The sequence below is a fragment of the Lepisosteus platostomus genome, chromosome 18, assembly GCF_059453375.1.
Source record: "Lepisosteus platostomus isolate fLepPlt1 chromosome 18, fLepPlt1.hap1, whole genome shotgun sequence".
NCBI classification, from domain to species: Eukaryota; Metazoa; Chordata; class Actinopteri; order Semionotiformes; family Lepisosteidae; genus Lepisosteus; species Lepisosteus platostomus.
Window position 1 is genome coordinate 16605166 of NC_142628.1, and position 20877 is coordinate 16626042.

At 47.2% G+C, this 20877-nt stretch overlaps 1 protein-coding gene across 11 annotated transcripts in view; it reads right to left on the reverse strand.

The window, feature by feature from the left end:
* Nucleotides 1-20877, reverse strand: part of LOC148645811 (uncharacterized) — a 29663-nt gene that overhangs the window by 2216 nt on the left and 6570 nt on the right. For 2 of the 11 annotated variants that reach the window (XM_088611361.1, XM_088611362.1), the window contains 20 exons: nt 19202-19579; nt 17477-17596; nt 16140-16484; nt 14493-14840; nt 13842-13943; nt 12763-12858; nt 12591-12683; nt 11912-11986; nt 11139-11252; nt 8187-8228; nt 7329-7373; nt 6315-6395; nt 5590-5679; nt 4569-4661; nt 3834-3914; nt 2676-2777; nt 1970-2068; nt 1512-1530; nt 1113-1170; nt 336-436 (listed from right to left, as the gene is read on the reverse strand). In XM_088611361.1, coding sequence (XP_088467487.1) covers nt 336-436; nt 1113-1170; nt 1512-1530; nt 1970-2068; nt 2676-2777; nt 3834-3914; nt 4569-4661; nt 5590-5679; nt 6315-6395; nt 7329-7373; nt 8187-8228; nt 11139-11252; nt 11912-11986; nt 12591-12683; nt 12763-12858; nt 13842-13943; nt 14493-14840; nt 16140-16484; nt 17477-17537 — 2045 coding nt within the window. In that variant the 5' untranslated portion in view covers nt 17538-17596; nt 19202-19579. The other 9 variants (XM_088611364.1, XM_088611366.1, XM_088611365.1 and 6 more) reach the window with 9 other exon arrangements.

Sequence of the window (20877 nt, forward strand, 5' to 3'; positions counted from 1 at the left end):
TGAGTGAGGAATGAGTAAACACTGAGGACTGTGAGCCCACGTCCTGCAGGTCAGACAGCAGCAGTATCAGACATGGCCGAGAGGAACAGAGAGCTCCTGTAGAGCTGCAGGCTGAGCTCATGGTCACGGGTTCGAGCCCGGCTCATATCAGCACTCAACAGGCTGTGTTCTGCCTGGGGAAGAGCTGTGATATTTCACAGAAAATAACCACTGATTTAAACTTCTCATGAGGGATCAACCCCACTGTGTCCTCAGTCACCCCCCACACAATCTACTAACGTTTGCAGGTACGGAGGTTCACAGCCTGCAGGATTCTGGGAAGACTTCATCCGGACCTGCTGTGCCGGCGGACTCTTGGGCTCCTGCTGAAGACAACGGCTCCTGTTCCTCCAGCTCCTGTTCCTCCTGGAATCCAGAAACAAGGCTCATCAGCTCCCTGTGAGACAGCATGAGCCCTGATTCTGGGATCAGTCACAGCAGCCGAGGAAATGGAAACAGACTGACACCCCCACATCACCCCCCCGCCTGGGCCTGAACCCCTGACCCCTCCTGCCTGCATCCTTTTCCTCACCTGGACTGGACTGTGACTGTGGGGAGAGTGGACTGAGTTCAGAACTGGACTGTGACTGTGGGGAGAGTGGACTGAGTTCAGAACTGGACTGTGGTCGTGATTAGAGTGGATTAAGCTCAGGACTGGACTGTGACTGTGGGGAGAGTGGACCGAGCTCAGGACTGGACTGTGACTGTGGGGAGTGTGGACTGAGCTCAGGACTGGACTGTGACTGTGGGGAGAGTGGACTGAGCTCAGGACTGGACTGTGAGTGTGGGGAGAGTGGACTGAGCTCAGGACTGGACTGTGGTCATGGGGAGAGAGTGGACTGAGCTCAGGACTGGACTGTGACTGTGGGGAGAGTGGACTGAGCTCAGGACTGGACTGTGACTCTGGGGAGTGTGGACTGAGCTCAGGACTGGACTGTGAAAACAGGATCAGTCAGAAAAGGATCAGCCACTACAGAGAGATGATAATCCTAACTGTTCCCTTAGTAAACCTTAGTTTCCCCTCTAACCAGTCTGTCTGAGGAACATCTGAACTGAAGAAACGGCCCACCTACCTGTTTGTGTGTATTGTGGGTATTTTGTCCTGATGGCTCTTGAGATTCAGTTTGTGATCTCAGGGAAAAAAGAGACATGATGTAACAAGACTTTTAATATGGTCTTAAAATATATTCAAATAGATGTATAATCTGGTAATTAAATCTGTATATTTGTCAGTAAATCTATATTTGTATGTTATATTATTACAGATCTGAAGTCTCTGATTGAGCTATGTTACTAATCTGGGTACAATTACACAGACTGGTTTTAAGGTTGCTTACATAATATTTGCTGATAAGGAAACTGACCTAAATACTGCACAGTGATAAATAACACTTTCAGAATTAAAAGCACTGCCTTATGAACACTATAAAGTAAAGATAAATACTTACTATACTATGAGAAACTCTACTCACCTGTTTTTCTCCTTCTTATCTGGAGGGGCAAAGCAGGAAATAAAATGTGAGATGTCAGATTTCAACAATACAGGACCAGACCACAGCTGTGTGTTCTGAAGCACAACACAGCCTCACTCTCACCACACAGCTGGGCACAGCTGGCACAGCTGGCAGTGAACACTGGGCTCTACTGCACCACAGACATTCCAAGGTCAAATACACTGAGCTCATGATGATGATAATATCCATAAAAGTTGATGTATTAACTGTGCTCTTTCCTTTGGAAAAGAGTGGACAAGCTCAATGTTACAAAAAATAGACTTTCAGACTTTTCCTGCATAGTTAGACTTGTGTTGCTCACTTTTCTACACAATGTGACACTTTGTGTGATTTCAGAACAAACCGGTGGTGACAGTGGACTACAGTCCACAGTGATCAGAGGACAGTAGCTGGTGAAGAATGTCTGAGGTACTTACAGTCCGCACACATCAGCAAGACAAGCCAGCAGACAACGAGGAGGATCTGACAGGGCAAGACCACCAAGCGCAGGTCTGTCAGAGTGCGGCGGCCTTTTTCTGAAACAGCATTGGAGCTTAAAATGAGCCCATTATATCACACCATCCTCTTACCAGTGAGAATTAGAGACGGACGTCAACATCATTAGACTTCTGTTGAATACATACCAGCTCTTAACAGATCATGGGTAATCTGTGTGTAAAAGCTGATTAGTTCCTTATTACTGTTCATCAGACTCATTAGAATACACATTTACAAACACATACCCTCTAGTTAAAGGTTAAATGTTGCTTTACAACACTTCTCAACCTGAGCTGAAATGTCTGAATGAGGATTCCTGCTGCCTGTAGACTCAAGGGATTCTCTGGCGTTTGTGTCTGAGATGATTCTCCTGCATGTCTGAGTGTCTGCAGACGTGTCAGGAGGAGACAGTATGAGAGAGTAGCAGAGGAAACTCAGCCTGTGGCTCAGGGGCCGAGACTGAGGACTGATTGGAGGTGTTTGGGGGTGATTGATCACCAAACTGCTCTACATACATTCAGAGGCCGGTAGAATCTGCTACATGTCTGTTCCACACTGATGTCTCCTTCACTGTAGGAGCAGTGTTCAAGCACAGGAGCCCAGAGGAGCCTGTCCTGTGGGTCTTCAGCTGGACGGGTCACTTACCTGCCTTGAGGATGAGCTCTGCAGTGAGAGCAATGGCACTGACCGCAGGCAGGACTGAGGACCCCAGCACGTACACCCCCACCTGAGCCACCTGAGCTCGGGCTGCAACACAGACAGCAGAGCTGGGAAAACTGATTCAGGTACTGACACAACACTACAGAGCTCAACACACTGTACTGTACCAGTGACCAGAGCACTGAGCTCAACACACTGTACTGTACCAGTGACCAGAGCACAGAGCTCAACACACTGTACTGTACCTGTGACCAGAGCACAGAGCTCAACACACTGTACTGTACCTGTGACCAGAGCACAGAGCTCAACACACTGTACTGTACCAGTGACCAGAGCACAGAGCTCAACACACTGTACTGTACCTGTGACCAGAGCACAGAGCTCAACACACTGTACTGTACCTGTGACCAGAGCACAGAGCTCAACACACTGTACTGTACCAGTTAACAGAGCACAGAGCTCAACACAGCTGTACTGTACCTGTGACCAGAGCACAGAGCTCAACACAGTGTGCTATACCTGTGAACACAGCACAGAGCTCAACACACTATACTGTACCAGTGACCAGAGCAAAGAGCTCAACGCACTGTACTGTACCAGTGAACAGAGCACAGAGCTTAACACACTGTACTGTACCAGTGAACAGAGCACAGGGCTCAACACAGCTGTACTGTACCTGTGACCAGAGCACAGAGCTCAACACACTGTACTGTACCAGTGACCAGAGCACAGAGCTCAACACACTGTACTGTACCTGTGACCAGAGCACAGAGCTCAACACACTGTACTGTACCAGTTAACAGAGCACAGAGCTCAACACAGCTGTACTGTACCTGTGACCAGAGCACAGAGCTCAACACAGTGTGCTATACCTGTGAACACAGCACAGAGCTCAACACACTATACTGTACCAGTGAACAGAGTGCAGAGCTCAACACACTATACTGTACCAGTGACCAGAGCAAAGAGCTCAACACACTATACTGTACCAGTGAACAGAACGCAGAGCTCAACACACTATACTGTACCAGTGACCAGAGCAAAGAGCTCAACACACTATACTGTACCAGTGACCAGAGCAAAGAACTCAACACAGTATACTGTACCAGTGACCAGAGATCTAGAACACAAAATATATTTTACCAAGAATGTCGAGGTTCTCAAAGGTCTCCAGAATAGTCAGAATCCAAAGAAAAGCAGATTCGCACATCCGTCCAAGACGCCCTGTAAATAGATTGAACGTATGTACTGAATTCAATGTAGTGTGTAGTGGAGTAAAAACAGTTTTTGTCAGTCATGATGATTTGATTTCACACACGGTTTAGTATGCTAGACTCACTTCACAGTAACACATCCATGACAGGTGATCAAATCTGTTTTTCTCACTACTGGTCTCTCAGGTGTGTGTCCTATCTGCACTGGTATTCTCACTGCCCATGTCCATGCCCAAGCTGTTAAAATCCACAGACTATACTCACGAGAGGACTTGAGTCATGCCTATAACTACACAAACTGGCAAACATTGAGAATACTGAGTCACTCTCTTCGCCTGCTTCAGTTGTCTTCTTATTTTATTAAGTAGATTACAATGTACACTAGTTGATTAAAAAACAGTCTTTATCTGGTTGTGTATTGCTGTGTTCTGTGCTACAGGGCAAGTAAAGCATCTGTTTGACTCTAGTCCCACCTTTCCCTTGCAGATGCAGTAACCACTGGACTGTAAACCACCAACATCTGGCCAGATGTACTTCAGCCTTCACAGAGTCCAGGCTAACGACAGAGGTGACCACAGATGTCCAGTGTCCACCCAGAGCCTAGGGCCCAGTCCACACAGCTGAGCCACCCCAGAGCTCCCAGAGACCAGACACTCTTACCCACCTCTGTCACTCTCTGGAGCCTCGTTCAGCCAAAGCAAGCTGAATGTGATTAGAACTGTCAGCAAAGCCACAAGAGCAAGTTTGTGACACAAAGCTGAAAGAGGAAAAATCTATTAGGACTCTTTCATTCATGTTTCACACACCACTACTACACAACACAGAGACAAACAAAGACCTTCTCATGAATGATCTCAGTCTCGTTCAAACGTTCTACATGGAGCTTGGGATTCATGTTTCAGCCAGAGCTCATGATTCACTTACACACAATACAATAGTGTCACACTTATAATGGTCTTCATCAGCTCATATAAAACTCAGTGAATCAGACCTTTATAAACATTAAATGTCTATTGTACTACAGTTGTTTTACAGTAGATATCGGTCTAATTAAGAGGTTTTAGAAATGACTAAGATTACATTATGGATGTACCTGTTAGTCAGAGCACTTCAGTTAAAACTCTGAATAATGACCCTTAAATAATAAGAAGAAGAATAATTGCTTACACTAATATAGCGCTTTTTCTGGACAGTCCACTCAAAGTGCTTTACAGGTAATGGGGACCCCTCCACCACCACCAATGTGCAGCCTCACCTGTATGATGCAACGGCAGCCATAGTGCGCCAGAATGCTCCCCACACACCAGCTCTCAGTGGGGAGGAGAGCAGAGTAATGAAGCCAGTTCATAGATGGGGATTATTAGGAAGCCATGACTGGTAAGGGCCAATGGGAAACTTGGCCAGGACACCAGGAGTTATACCCCTGATACAGAAAGAGCTCTGCCAGGAGATACAATCCTGGCTTCAATGGCAAATTACTGCACAGTGACAATTCACACTGAGCAGCTCTGCTCCTGCTTGTTCTGTCCAGTCTCTAGCAGTGCCCATGCAGAATGGTGTCATGCCTTCCCCCCTCTCCCTCTCTGAGCAGCCCTGTGCCAGAGGACTGCAGCTCTGCAATGACTTGACTGGGAGGAACTCTATCTCCTCCCCAGCAGGTGAACAACAGACACAACTCCACTTACATGCACGTGCTCCCCAGAGACCACACCGCTCCTTAAGGGTCACAAGCACAAACAGAGCTGCAAAACTTACAACCAGTCCAGTTATGTGTTCTGCACAATGAAAAACAGAGAAAACAGGTTTGAATAAAGTGAATTTAGCGAGTCTGTGGGTCTGTGAAGTACAGAGGTGTACAGCTGCAGTATTCATCTCATTAACACAGGAGGGAAACTACCCCACTTACTCGTTTAGAAAGACCCCTGGAGTCACACACTCTGTAGTTACAGGTTTGCCAGAATCATGAGTACTGTCCTCCTGGACATGACCACTCACAGACATTTACAGTGTCCTCCAGACTTCTGCACACCCCCAGTGAAAACTGTAGTCAAGAGCAACAGCTCCTCAATAACATGCTGATCAACACACACATCAGCAGCATTCCTGAACACAACAGGTGATCCTCTGAGCCCATCAGCACACAGGCGTCAGGTCACCACAGGATCAGACCCATCACAGCCCAGATATCTAACCCCAACTACAGAGCCTCCATCTCCCAGCTGGACAGGGTCTGGAGTCTCAGCCCCTAATGACCAGGAGGATCACTGACTCCTCACAGGCTTCAGTGTATATCGGCCTCCCTTTGTAACTCTTCACAACACAATCACAAAGCTCACCCACTCCTGAGCCCTTTCTAAATTAGAAACATAGAAGCTATCAACAGATATGAAAGGTTTACTGGAGTACTTACCTATTGCATCTGTCTGTGTAGTAATAACAAAATAGAATCCGTCTATGAATCCAACACTGAACATCAAACCAAAACAGGAAGCTGTAGGGAAAGAGAAGAGAGGAGTCATGCAGAGTATCTGTGTCTCAGTCAGGCAGCTCTCAGCAGCACGTGGACAGACAGGAGCTGCTCTGTCTCCTCCACAGCCCTGGTGTGCTGAGGTCACTTCACCCCCAGCTCCAGACTCCAGAGAGGCTCAGGCCCAGTGCACTCCCCACGCCCCAGCGAGAGGGAGAGCTCACACCTCCCTGCGTCCCAGCCAGGACCACAGCTGTGCAGCCCCTCCTCACCGGCCAGGACAGCAGCACACAGACTGCCGGCTCCTGACCAGGGCTCTTCTCACGTCTCGCAGCTGCTGAGCTCTGCCTGCCTGGACTGGGACCTGGCAGTGACTCACTGGAGCAGACTGGCACCTCTCCTCAGGGCCCATGGAAGAAACCTCCTTCAGGGCTTCACTGTGTCAGTGTCCCTGTGTCCCTGGAGCTGGGAGCAGACTGGCGCCTCTCCTCAGGGCCCAGGGAAGAAACGTTCTTCAGGGCTTCACTGCCTGTGCTGTCCAGACACTCAGCAGGAGGGAGAAACAGTGAAGGTGAAGACCAGTGCAGAAGGTCTTCAGGGACAGAGGCCGTCTTCTCCTGGGCCACTTCCATGAAGACATCAGTGTGTTTTGGGATCCAGCCATGATTCCATGATGGAGGCCATCTGATCCTCTGGAATTCCACAACTGAGCGAGGAGCCTCTTGAGTACTGGGACAGACAAACCCCCAGTGATGGATCTGGGCAGCTCTTGGGGTTGAAGGAAGTGTGGCAGAGCATGGTGATGATTAACCTCACCTTCACTCCTACAGTGAACCTGGACTCAGACAGACAGCACAGGCCTGCCCACTGGAATGTAAGGCTGTATTTTCCACACTGTGCTTGAACACTGCAGTCCAATGACTGAGCCAGTAGGGGTAGGAGAGCAGTATAACCTACCTGATCGCAGGAGGTGTTGACAACAGGCACTCCTTGCTATACAACCTGCAATCAGAGCAGAGATTAGGAATCTGCAGAGGCTAAAGCCAATATAGACTCTGGGTTCTAAATGTGTGCTTCTATGTTACTAATGACCTTGTTCTTGTAGCTTGTTTATTCACATTAGACAGTCACAGTCTCATGCACTAACTACAGTGGGACATCAAAGTCAAAACCGTTACTTTGGTTCACAATCAAGAAATGTTAATTTATGTCCATGAGATTAAGATGAATTATAAATACAATGTAATATGTTTTATTCTTCAGTAATTCCCTTCTAACCTTTGAACATATTAGAACACAAACATACTCTGTACTCAACCCAGTGGTTTCTTGTGACCATGTGTACTGGGGCACCTTCATGAAGTGAGTGTCAGAGTTTGGCTGCAGATCCCTCTGAGACAAGACCTGCATGAAGTCTGTGACCCATGAGCTCCCCCAGCTCTGTATGTGATCACTGAGCTGCTCTGCAAGCCTTTGCTGCAGCTGCTTGCAGTTCTTGCTGTTTCCTGGGGTGGGAGACTTCAGGATCTACTGGATTTCAGTCTTGTTCAGTCCAAGAGTCTTCTACTCTGACCTCCCTGCGTGCTCTGGGTCACTGTCATACAGTATGATGAAGTGCTCTCCAATAACTTCTGAAATATTTTCTTCTACATAAATCCCAAAACGTTAGGCACTGCATGTGTGTACTGGGTACCATCTGAATGGGAGAAATGTCCCCATGAACCTCCCTAGGGGCTCTGCTGTCTGCAAGCCTGTGACCCCACCTGGACAAGACACACTTCTGTCCACAGGTGGAGAAAAGAGCAGTGAACTCACCAGGGCATCTCTGACAGGGATTCTCAGAAAACGTCCTCCAAGCTGCAAAACAGGAATGAGATTCTTAAATTTAAAGACCATTTCACTAAGAACCACAGCATCTAGAACTGAATGCCTTGTAAATGCCTGGAATCCTTGGTGAGACAGGTTGACCTGCTTGGTCAGTGGGCAGCCTCCTGGCCACAGCATGAGGAGACTCGAACCCCATTCAGAAGGAGGGAATCAGCTGCAGAGTGGAGAGGGAGAGGAGAGAAGCTTGAGACAAACAGAAGGGAGCTGTGTGTTTGAACTGATTTCGTAATGCAGTTAATTAGGTGCAGCTGTGTGTGACTGACCTGTTGTAAACGTCAGTTAACAGCTCTCGTATATAAGCCATTGTAGACTTCTGTTTTTAACAGTTTTTCAGTTCTTTTTGTAACTATCCACCCAACGTGGAGCTGCCCACAGCTGTAAGCCCTTAGAGTGTGTGTGAGTGTATTATTGTGTGAGTGTGTGAGTATGTGAGTGTGAGTGTGATTGTGAGTGTATGAGTGTGCAAGTGCATCAGTGCATGAGTGTGTATGTGTGTGTGAATGTGCACTAGCTAGTGCTAGTGTACGAGTGTGTGATTGCGTGTGAGTGCCTGAGTGTGATTGTGAGTGTTCCAGTGCGTGTGATTCTTTTTGTGAGTGTGCTAGTGCGTGAGTGCATGAGTGTGTTTGAGTGTGCTAGTGCGTCAGTGAGTGTGTTTGTGTGCTTGTGTTTGTGAGTGCTAGTGTGTGCTAGTGCATGAGTGCTAGTGTGTGTTTGTGAGCGTGCTAGAGCATGAGAGTGTGATTGTGTTTGTGAGTGTGCTAGAGCATGAGTGAGTGTGTTTGTGAGTGTGCTAGTGCGTGAGTGTGATTGTGTTTGTGAGTGTGCTAGTGCGTGTGTTTGTGAGTGCTACAGTGTGAGTGTGTTTGTGAGCGTGCCAGAGCATGAGTGTGTGATTGTGTTTGTGAGTGTGTTTGTGAGCGTGGTAGAGCATGAGTGTGTGATTGTGTTTGTGAGTGTGCTAGAGCATGAGTGTGTGATTGTGTTTGTGAGTGCTAGTGTGTGTTTGTGAGTGTGCTAGTGTGTGTGTGATTGTGTTTGTGAGTGTGCTAGTGCGTGAGTGTGTGATTGTGTTTGTGAGCGTGCTAGAGCATGAGTGTGTGAGTGTGTTTGTGAGCGTGCTAGAGCATGAGTGTGTGATTGTGTTTGTGAGTGTGCTAGTGCGTCAGTGAGTGGGTTTGTGTGCTAGTGCGTGTGTTTGTGAGTGCTAGTTTGTGTTTGTGAGTGTGCTAGAGCTTGAGTGTGTGATTGTGTTTGTGAGTGTGCTAGTGCTTGAGTGTGTTTGTGAGTGCTACAGTGTGAATGTGTTTGTGAGTGTGTTTGTGAGTGTGCTAGAGCTTGAGTGTGTGATTGTGTTTGTGAGTGTGCTAGTGCTTGAGTGTGTTTGTGAGTGCTACAGTGTGAGTGTGTTTGTGAGTGTGTTTGTGAGTGTGCTAGAGCACGAGTGTGAGTTCACTGCTCTACCAGACTGAGTGCAGTGATCAGTGAATTCAGGCGCAGGTGGAGACAGGCGGCTGACAGGGGAAGCAGGCAGGCAGGGCTGTGCAGAAAATAATCAGGCACAGTAAAAACAAACCAAGTTCAAGTCAAAAAGATACATTGCAGAGGCACCACAAGCACATCCAGACACGAAGCAGGGAAGCAAACAGGAATCAAAACACAGATTATATCCAAGTACAGGGGTAATCCGAGAAGCAAAGTCAAAGAAACAAGCACTAAGACTGAGCAAAAAGGCACTGGTGAGACTCGACTTAAATACCGTGATGATAACAGACACGCAAAGGATCTAACTACGCGCAGGTGTACAGATCTAGTCACTATGGTCTCTGATGATCAGGGCAATTGAGAAGGGGCTCTGTTAATTGCTGTGGTGTTTCGGGTGCGTGCAGCAGCAATTTCACAAGAGTGGGTATGACACTGAGGGCACACACTTGGCACAATGAGGACGAGCAGGCAGACTCCTTCAAGCCACTCAACTTCCAGCACATCATGGAACATCAGCACATCAGGTATTTTATTTTTTTAAAGAAATGTTTGTTAAAAGAAAAGTCGTGGCACCACAGTACCACCCACAAGGTCACATGAGGAGTGGTGAAACAGCCCTACACATACAGTATCAACAGACATTGTACAGCGTGTTCTATTGTGTTGCAGTATATGAATATAATTATATCCTTATTAATTTCTTTAGATACGCGATTCCATATTATATTGCAGAAAAGCTTAAAACTACCACTTTTTATACATGTTATTTCACTTGTTAAAGACTTTGATGCTTAAAATGTTTAGGGAGAAATGGAATACTGGAGTGTATTCTTTCTTTAAAGTACCGAGACCAGCCATATACTGTAATACTGTATGTTTATGTTCCAAAATTAATATCCTTTAGGGCCTTCACATGCGTTATGCTGCTATTCTTTTTATGCTCAGCTACTAAGATTTCCCTTCAGTGGTAAAATTCCATATAAATATTCAATACTAAAACGGGCACAGTAAAGACATTTAAATCTTTTTATGACCGACCAACACACCACGAGTGCCCCTGTCTGTCAACCAATCATGCACCGCGGTATTGCACGTCATCCCGTGTCACAATGCACGATAACAAGCCAATTACTCCCGGTACGTGTCAGTGCCGCGCACTTTGAATGGCTGCATCTCTATATCATAATGATCTTTGGTGATTTACATTCTTAAAAGCTGACCCTGTGAAAGGTCACCACGAAGAATCTCTAAAAGAGGAGAAACAGGGTGTTTGTTCATCACAGGCCTATGGAAGACATTGATTTTGTTGTTACTAGACATATAAAAACACATTAAGCAAAGTCTAAAAAAATGTTTGGTGTGAAATCACAAAGGAGTTGAAAAAAGCATCCTTACCTTTGATAGAGATCCCAGTGAGAAATGCCAACAAAGAGCACCCACACAAACTCCAGACAACTGTTTTGTAATGTTTATTTGGTGCTCTAGTTTTAAAAAACACGGTGAGAGCAACTGGATAATAAGGCAAAAGGAACAGAAAGAAACATTTAGAATCTAGGTGTCATAATTAAACAAAGTGTTTAGAAACTGGTATTACATCATTAGCTTAAATGACCAGATTGCTATCGCTACACTAAAGTGTATGCTTTGTAAAGACTCTGAAGTTTTGAAAACAAATACTGTAAGAACTAAAATCTGAGAAAAAATTAAATCATAATTCATTTCACTAACCCTAAATATATTGATCCTAAAGTATGTAAATAAACCTCTTCCAGTTCTTCACTGAACTGCGCTGTGATTCTGTGCTTCTCTATGATACCAAACTGTTGTTCACTAACATATTGATTTCCAAGTGTCAGAAGCTGTGCGAATTTAAGTATAGAACCCCTTGGTTACGGGGAGCCCCCTGACCACAGCACTGGGAGACGACTCAACCAAGGGGCAGCTGCACAGGTGGAGATGGGGTGGCGGAGAGATACAGGAAACGTGTTTGTGCGAGTTATGTACTGTATATATACTGCAGCTAACATGGGTAATGATTGTGATTTAGCACTGCTGGGTGAAACTGTCTTGTCGTTATTCCTCATGAGAACTATACTGTAAGTCAGTTAAGAACTTCCAAAAAGACACATTCAGTCAGTCAAATCCCTCTAAACGTCCCTCTTACTTACCGGAACACACTTCTGCTAAAACAACACCCAACACAAACGGAACACAGAAGTGCTTCAAAAGCTTGCGGAGGGTGTCTGAAAAAGAGAAGTTTTTACTAGCAGCGATTCTCAGCAATACTGAAGCATGACTTTCTGAAGGGGCCTGCACTGCACCTGCTGGACTCCTTCATCCCCCCAGAGCCAAGAGGAACCAGCTGTCTGTGCAGGCACGGTCAGCAGGTTCAGCACTGGTCACGAGAATCAATCTGACCTCTCTGATGAGTGGAATGGAAGGACCATTATCAATCCAGTATTACACGGCACTTATATTTCACTGGTGCTGTTAAAGAAGAGGGAATGTGTGTCTTCAATCACACACTCGGCACCAGGATTCCTGACATGGGATTTCAATGGCTGTGCTGTCAACACTAATTACTTCCACTTTCCAGCAGCAGAAGGGGTTGTTCAGCTGGGCACAGGAGACTGGGGGTCCAAGTACAAGACAGTGTATCCAGAGAGAAGGGGGACTTTCTGGACTGGGGGGTTAGAGACTAGAGTTAATGACATCTGAAGACTGTGGACTGGAGATCAGGAGCTCTTTCAAGTGGGCTGAAGAGTTTACCTCCCAATGGCTCTCGATCCACCAGTAACACATGTGAGAACTCAGTCTCATGTCCCAGATCACCTGCTCTGCTCTCACCTGGATACCTGTGTGAATAGGGGGCCATCATTGACACCAGCAGGATCCTCAGCACACTGACAGTGGCGCAGGTGACCGACTCCTGGAGAAAACCTTCAAAACACACAGACCTCTCAGAACAGGGAAGAGCCCAAGATCACAGCGTGGATAAGGACCTGACAGACTCACCCACCTTCAGTCTGGCCCCACAGGATAAAGGCTGCAGACAAGAGGAGCCCAGGAGCAACACAGTTCACCAGACAGCAGCGCCACCGCCAGCTGGTCTCACCTGGGACAGGAGACAGGAAGGGTTTTAGACAGTTAGTGGGAAAAACTTACAAGTATAATGTGAAAATGTATAATATCCTGTGGAATTAATTAATATAATATATTAAGGGGTTTATGTCATCAGCCCACTGGATAAAGGGACATTCCACAGAATAAGGAATTCGGATGTCTGATGATATGCAGAAGATGTGCCTGGAGCTTGGTGTTCACCACACTGGCATGAATAAAGCTGTTTCAATCTGCAAAGTGCATGCTGGGACATGACGTCAGCTGCCTACTGGGAATAAGAGCAGGTTCCCTCTGTCTGTAGGTTTGTCCTGAACTCTGCTCATAGTCCTTATTACTGCAGATGTGTGCTGGGTATAAGACAATTTTACACTTTAAATGTCATTAAGATTGACGAATAAATACTGACAATTAAATTAAGCATTGTGCTGATTAACAGGTCTACAGAAGCACAAACTACAGTGGCAGAAAGACTTGAAATTAATTATTTAGTGCACCTGCCTGGCTTCTTCAGACTTCCAGGGAAAACTTCAGTACCAGAGACACAAGCACACCTGCCTGACAATCTTGAGTTTAAAATTCCTTTATGAGTGGGTCTTGAAACTCTCTGGTTTGATTTTAATAAGTTATGCAGAGGGAGTTCTTGTTGCTTTTTGTGCTTCTGGGATGATTTGGTTCCAGCCTCTATCAGACAGGTGCCTCTTTGGGAGCAGAGATCTGTCTCAGTGCCAGAGGTGCAGTTACAACAAGAGAACACCAGAGGGCGATGCAGCACTGAAGACAACCCAGTACAGTTAAACCTCAACTGTGGCTGAGCAGGAGGCTGACTGAGGGTCTCAGGGCAACACAGTAGCAATCAGAGTCAAAAGTTTCTTTCAGACTGAGAACTCAGTCTCATGTCCCAGATCATGGGACAGGCAACATATGATGTTGCAGATTTAGAATTACAGCACGAAATGAGGTAAAAACTGAACTCACGTTTCTTAAGCAAGAACTGGTATGTTGGCACGCTGGTCAGGATCACGACTCCCAGTGCAGAAAGAGCCAGAAGCAGGATCCAGATGTGAGCTGTGGAAAACCCTGGGAAGAGCAGAGGAGAGCAATCAGCAGGAGTGAGGCTGCGCCGGGCCAGTTCGCCCAGTAACCACAGGAGGTAAAAAGACAGGAGAGTCTACAGCACAGGCCTGCAAGGGCAATGCTGTGTCTCCATGGCTGTGGAAGAGCTGTCAGAGTGTGGAGTCAGGAGTGGGGCTGACATGAGTGCTGAGAGAAACATCCCGACACTCAGCTTCAGCTCAGTGCCACACACACAGGGCTGATTTTCCAGCACAACCACTTCAATAATATCACAGTCATGTTCTCCTACAGACTTTATTAACCCATGTGACGAATATAACACAAATTAACTGTTTTTGGAACTTAAACAGTTTGCCTCTCCAGGAATAAGCAGCTTTATGAAGCTGCCTCTCTGTATATTTTAGCTGGTATATCAGCTAGTAACTGTAACCAGTTCACCAGTCTGAATCAGCCTTTCATGCTCCTGATGAGCAGGAGGAACAGACACCAGGGCAGTACTAGCAGGGCAGTTCACTCAGAGTGTTGTTCTCACTTTCAAGACTTCTCACTTACTCAGCTGTTCCAGCTCTGCTGTCGTGTTTGCGGAACCCGAGTCCGTGTGGACTCTGCACATGTACTCCCCCTTGTCTTCAGTCCGGACGTCCTTCAGCCGCAGAGAGAAGTTTCCTCTGGGAATCTCCTGAGGGAAGAGCTCAGCTCGGCCCCGGTAGCTCTGGTGCTGGGACTCCGGCCTGCTCTCCCCCTCGGAAAACAGGAGCACCAGCGTGTCTGGATCTGTCCTCACCCACTCCACCTCCAGCTCTTGCAGGGGGACACTCGTGTCCACAGAGCAGCTCAGCACCACCTCCCCTCCAGGGTAGGACACAACAGCACGATCAGCTCCAGTCACAACTAGACGCTCTGAAACACAAAACCAATAAACTTGATCACAAGAGGTTAAGAGAGACACAGCAGTGCAATAGTCAGCATTGCTTGGGACCTGGGCTCAACTCCAGACCTGGGGAGCTGTCTGGGTGGAGTTTGCATGTTCTCCCCATGATCAGGAAGATTTCCTCTGGGTGCTCTGGTTTCCTCTCACAATTCAAAGACATCCTGGTAGGGTTATTGGCTTCTGGGAAAATTGGTCCTGGTGTGAGTGTGTGTTTTTCTGCCCGTGTATGCCCTGTAATGGACTGGTGTCCTGTCCAGGGTGTACCCCGTCTTGCACCAGTTACTTGCTGGGATAGGCTCCAGGTCCCTGTTAGAAACTGGAAGAGTGGACAAACAGAGGAGGTTTCTGTGTCTGGTGTGACTATGCACACATGTGCAGAGAGGTGATCCTGCACTCAGCTTTACTACAGTGGAAACACTGCCATCAACAGGAAACACTCTCCACCAGACAGAGGCGCAGAAGAGGCAGCACACAGTCCAGCCGAGCAGCTGATGCAGGTAGACATGAGCACAAATTCATGTGTGTTAAGTGGTTTTCCAACACAATGGCGGGTTAAAGAGCAACACAGAGCTTTCCCATCTTACACAGTATCTAGCTGTATTGTGTTGCTGTGAGCACGCAGCTCTGGTCTACATTCAATTATTGTTTGTCAGGTGAATTCTTTCCAGATCTTCTTGCAATTTTCTTTGCAGCTTCTAATGTAAAACATGTAAAACCTTTAATAAGTTAATGAGTCTTTTCTCCAAGAGATAAACTGGTGAAACATTGAAGATCAGGTACATGTGTGGTTTCCTTTAAAACCTCAAACAGTATTCTGGCTTAGCACTTGCAACGTATTTCCTCCTGCTGAGGTACAGTACCACCTGGGCGCTCTAGTTTACTAACTGTAACAGAATCTATACGGATCCCTGTTATCACTGAGGAAGCTTGGTGGTCCTAATACTGATCCTTGTGGTACGCCACTCCTTCAGAGGACTGTTATAACAATAAGTTCCCTGTCACTGTAAATAGACACACTGGGTGATCATTAGTCAATTAATTTGATTATTGGTTAATCCCACATTCTATATACAGGGCTTCTACGGGGGGTGGTGAGAGTGAAGTTTGGAGGGCAGTCAGCTACAGAGCTGTGGCAATAAAGCCCACTGCCCTTCCTCTGTGGTCAGTTTATCACAGAGCGCAGTTTCACTTCTGTATCTCTGTGTTCTTTATAATAACTCGACTTCCTGTTTTCCAGAGAGGATGATGTCTCTGTGTTCCCAGCTCACCCTGTTCCTTCAGCTCCACTGTGGTCTCACCGGAGCCCTGCGCCGTGTGGACGGCACACCTGTACACTCCTGTGTCTTCAGCCGTGACGTTGGCCAGCCACAGAGAGAAGTTTCCTCTGGGAATCTCCTGAGGGAAGAGCTCCGCTCGTCCCCGGTAGCTCTGGTGCTGGGACTCCGGCCTGCTCTCTCCCTCGGAGAACAGGAGCACCAGGGTGTCTGGATCTGTCCTCAGCCACTCCACCTCCAGCTCCTGCAGGGGGACAGCGCTGTCCACAGAGCAGGGCAGCAGCACCTCGTCCCCAGGCCTGGCCACTAGAGGCTCCTTGGGGCCCTGCACAGAGAAACCTGGGGCCACAGATTAGACAAAAAGATCAATTCACATCCTTAAACTTCCTGCCCCCCAGATACTGAGGGGGACAAACCAACAGTGAGTGTGTCGTTCATCAGTGGATAAAACACTCGACCTGTCCAGTCCCCTGTCCTGTACCCCATCCAAACCTCTGTCAGCCCCCTGTCCAATCTTCTGGTGAAAAACCTCTGTCCAGTCCCCTGTCCAGGCCTCCATCCAAACCTGTCCAAGCCTCTGTCCAGTCCTCCTTCCAAACCAGCAACACTGCTCGTAACTGTGCGAAGCGAAGACTCAACTTTTCACTGCCATCTGCTGTCCTGACTCTGGGCTGTACAGTCTGGACAGTAAACTGACTCCTGACTGCTGGGTCACTAGAGACCCCAGGGCTGTGTGTGAGAGGAGGGGTGCTCACACTGCTGTCCTGACTCTGGGCTGTACAGTCTGGACAGTAAACTGACTCCTGACTGCTGGGTCACTAGAGACCCCAGGGCTGTGTGTGAGAGGAGGGGTCCTCACACTGCTGTCCTGACTCTGGGCTGTACAGTCTGGACAGTAAACTGACTCCTGACTGCTGGGTCACTAGAGACCCCAGGGCTGTGTGTGAGAGGAGGGGTGCTCACACTGCTGTCCTGACTCTGGGCTGTACAGTCTGGACAGTAAACTGACTCCTGACTGCTGGGTCACTAGAGACCCCAGGGCTGTGTGTGAGAGGAGGGGTGCTCACACTGCTGTCCTGACTCTGGGCTGTACAGTCTGGACAGTAAACTGACTCCTGACTGCTGGGTCACTAGAGACCCCAGGGCTGTGTGTGAGAGGAGGGGTGCTCACACTGCTGATCCCCCTAATTCAACCTCAGAGCCAGTTTCTCTCTGCTCCCCTGTTCAGTGTGCAGGGGGAGGAAGTGTGTATAAAGATGTGTATAAAGAGCTCGGGGATGAAAGGTGTTTTATTGCTGCAAGTATTGTTATGGAAGAAACAGGGTCTGTACCTTCAGTGCCCAGTCCTCTCCACACAGCGGCCAGGAGTCCCAGCACAATCAGTGTCCTCATCTCTCCTGAGGGTCCCGGGTTCGACAGAACTGCCGCAGAGTCAAGAGGTTTCTGCAGAGCTGGATTTACAACATACCAGCTCATGTTAGTATAGGGTGATAATGACTGTGATATGATTTAGAAAGTACAGCAGCCTCTGGATAGCTGTGACTGTTTACATGTCCTGATTCCAGTCAGTTTGATTGAACTCTATTATCAACCTAAGTTAAAGCCTTTTCTGTGAGAGCTTGTCTGGTATTGCCAAGTTTTCCTTATTGAGTTTACTTTGCCCGTTTTGAGCCGGGCCTGCCCAACATGCATGAACACGATGTGTCACTCCACACTATGTGTGCAGATGAGGTGACATTCGATTTCATCAAACTACGAGTGGAGAACAAAAAAATCTTAACAGCATTCTTGGCTGGAATGCACAGAGCTACTGGCAAAGAAGCATCGCAAAAGCAGCAAGAACAGAAAGCGTTCTGACCCTGATCCGTAGCCAGCGTGTGCCGTCACGAGGGAGTGTCTCATCACCTTTTTATAACGGTGCACCTCTCGTGCTCGTGCACCTCAAGTGCACACCTGCTCTACGTCACAGAAGTGTGGTCCTGGGGAAGGGCTTAGGGCTTAGTGAGAGATCTGGGACACAGCCTGTACCCCCCCTGTGACCTGGAGCTTCACAGGCGCAGAGGAGTTTGAGCTCTTGGCCAGAAGGGGGCGCCTCTGAGGAGATTCAGCAAGATGGCGGCCAGCTGAGACCTGTTTTTTGTAGGTCCGAAAAATCTGGGGGTCTTATTTCCCAATATCTTGATGTAGAAAATTTCTGTTTAGAACCGTATGCCTTGGTAGACCAGCTGTTGTTTGTTATTTCTCTGAGTGTTTTACTTCAACTATTTCCCAAAATAAATAAGCCCAACTTGGCAAATTTGCTGATTTAGCATTACTTGAAAAAGCCTCCTGTAGATAACTCACTGCTTCCGCACGGATACCATCACCCATCCCACCTCTGGTATAAACAAGAGAAAAGAGAAGCATCCTTCTAAAACACAGCGGCCATCAGGAGGACAGAAACACTTTGTAGCACTTTGTAGCAGGTACGAGCTGTGGAGCTGTGAGTCAGGGGTTATACTCCCTTGACCGTCAACTGAGCTCAAGTCAACCATAGCTGATATCACCTCTGATTCTCATACTCCATAAGTCCCATGAAGTCCCCCGACTTACACCTCTCATACTCCCTTGGCAGCAAACTGAGCTCAAGCCAAACACAGCTGATATCAACTCCGATCCTGAAGCTCCTGGAGTCAGAGTCAGAGTCTGAGCCTGATCCTGAGCTCACACCTCCTCGACTGCAAACTGAGCTCAAGTCAACCACAACTGGAGCAGCTACCCAATATCAGCTCCGACCCTGATACTCCTGCAAAGCCTCAGATCAAGACCATGAAAGAGGAACCGTCCCTGCTTGAGCTGCAGAATAACACTGTGCTTCTCCTCTCCAGGAAAATTCTCGAGAGAGCAGATCATCTGGAGGACAGGGTTAGAAAGAATTGCATCGGCATCGACACATTAGAAACATCCACACTTAATGAGGTAAAGGACTTCCAATCTGATGTGAAAGCAATGGATACATTGACTAAGAACAAACACTAAATTAACTGGAGCAGAAGATAAATAAGGTGGAAAGTTACCGTCAGAGCTGGGTCCTGAGGCTGCACAGGAGGATGAGGAGAAGATGAAACACACAGTGACCGGTATCTGAGGAGCTGTCGTTCCTGAACACAAGGACAGATTCAAGGCTGATGTGAATCTTGTCCTCAGGTTGGGACCGAGGGAACAGCGATCATTCAGTCACCAGCACATCTACTCATGATCCGCTTTGGAAAGGAGCCAAGACCTGTGAGTTTCTGGATCCGGAGTGCCCGCGGTCCAGAGGAGCTGAGCTCAGGGGAGGTGGTGGTGAGGAAACTGCGGAGTCGAGGTTCACCGATGGTGAAGTGAAACTGAAGTGAAACAGGAATAAAGGAGGGACTGTTCTTGTGGTGTTTACAATCCCCAACATAAGATTTCTGTAAGAGATTTAAGTGCCTGTTAGCTCTTTTACATCTTATTTCTTATTTTTTTTATGGTTGTTTTGTTGTGCAAGGGATTTAGTCCAGATTCTTATTTTTTAGAACATTTTCTTTTGACTTGAACTTCTGGAAGATCAATGGGGCAGTGATGTCTGAGAGTAATCCTCCTGCTGGGGCTGCAAGAGGTACTTTGAAAGGTACATTTATTGGCAGTAAAATCATAGTGGAGGGAGATTGATCGTTGTGACAGGAGCTCTTGGGGGAAAATGTTTCTTTCAGGGAAATATGTCTTTAATAACAAAATAATAGCGCTCTGTTTCTTAAAGTTGAGGAAGAGATCACCAAGATTAAAAATGAGTTTCAGGATATTGAAATCATTCTCGGAGAAGATTTTAATACAGTTTTTGATGCCATGATAGACAGATTCCCTGTGCCTATTAGATCAGCCCTCAGGCTCAGGGCTGTATAGGTTATGTCTAGGAGTCACTGACTTACTGCAAGGAGATCTGAACGTCCAGGACTAAAGGAGTTCATAAGGTGTAATATAGACAGATCTAACAGTCTTGAACTGTTTTTGGTAAAAAGGGAACTGCAACATTATTTTCACATTTCAGGGTTAGAAAGACTCAGTGCTGATGAGGGCATTTCAAACCACAGTGAAAGTAAAATGTACACAGTAACTTGTAAAACCTCCAATTTACATCTCAAAACAGATTAAATATCCTGGTGGGCGCAGAGCCATGTTCAGCGATTCAAAACGAGGCAAGAAAGCGTCCAGTGAGGTGAAACCCTGTTACACTGTAAACCAGCAGGCTTGTGAAAACAGCTCTTTAATCCAGCAGAAATAGTGCTCTCGCTCTCAACGACACATAGTTTGTACTGTACTTGTTCACTCTGCCTGCAGATCATGTTGGAACATCTCTGTGGGGCAACGTCTCCTGCACAACCTGCACTTATTCAGTCGTAATTGTGATTAATAATAATACCTCCTTACACTTGTATAGGGCTTTTCCGGACACTCCACTGACAGTGCTTCAGAGGTCATGGGGATCCCCTCCACCCCCACCAGTGTGCAGCCCCACCTGGATGATGCTCCAGTCCTCCCACACACACCAGCTCTCAGTGGGGAGGAGAGCAGAGTGATGAAGCCAGTTCAGAGATGGAGGTTATTAGGAGGCCATGACTGGTAAAGGCCAGGGGAAATTTGGCCAGAACACCGGAGTTACACCCCTACTCTTCTCGAAAGTCACCCTGGGATTATTATGACCACAGAGAGTCAGGACCTCAATTTTACA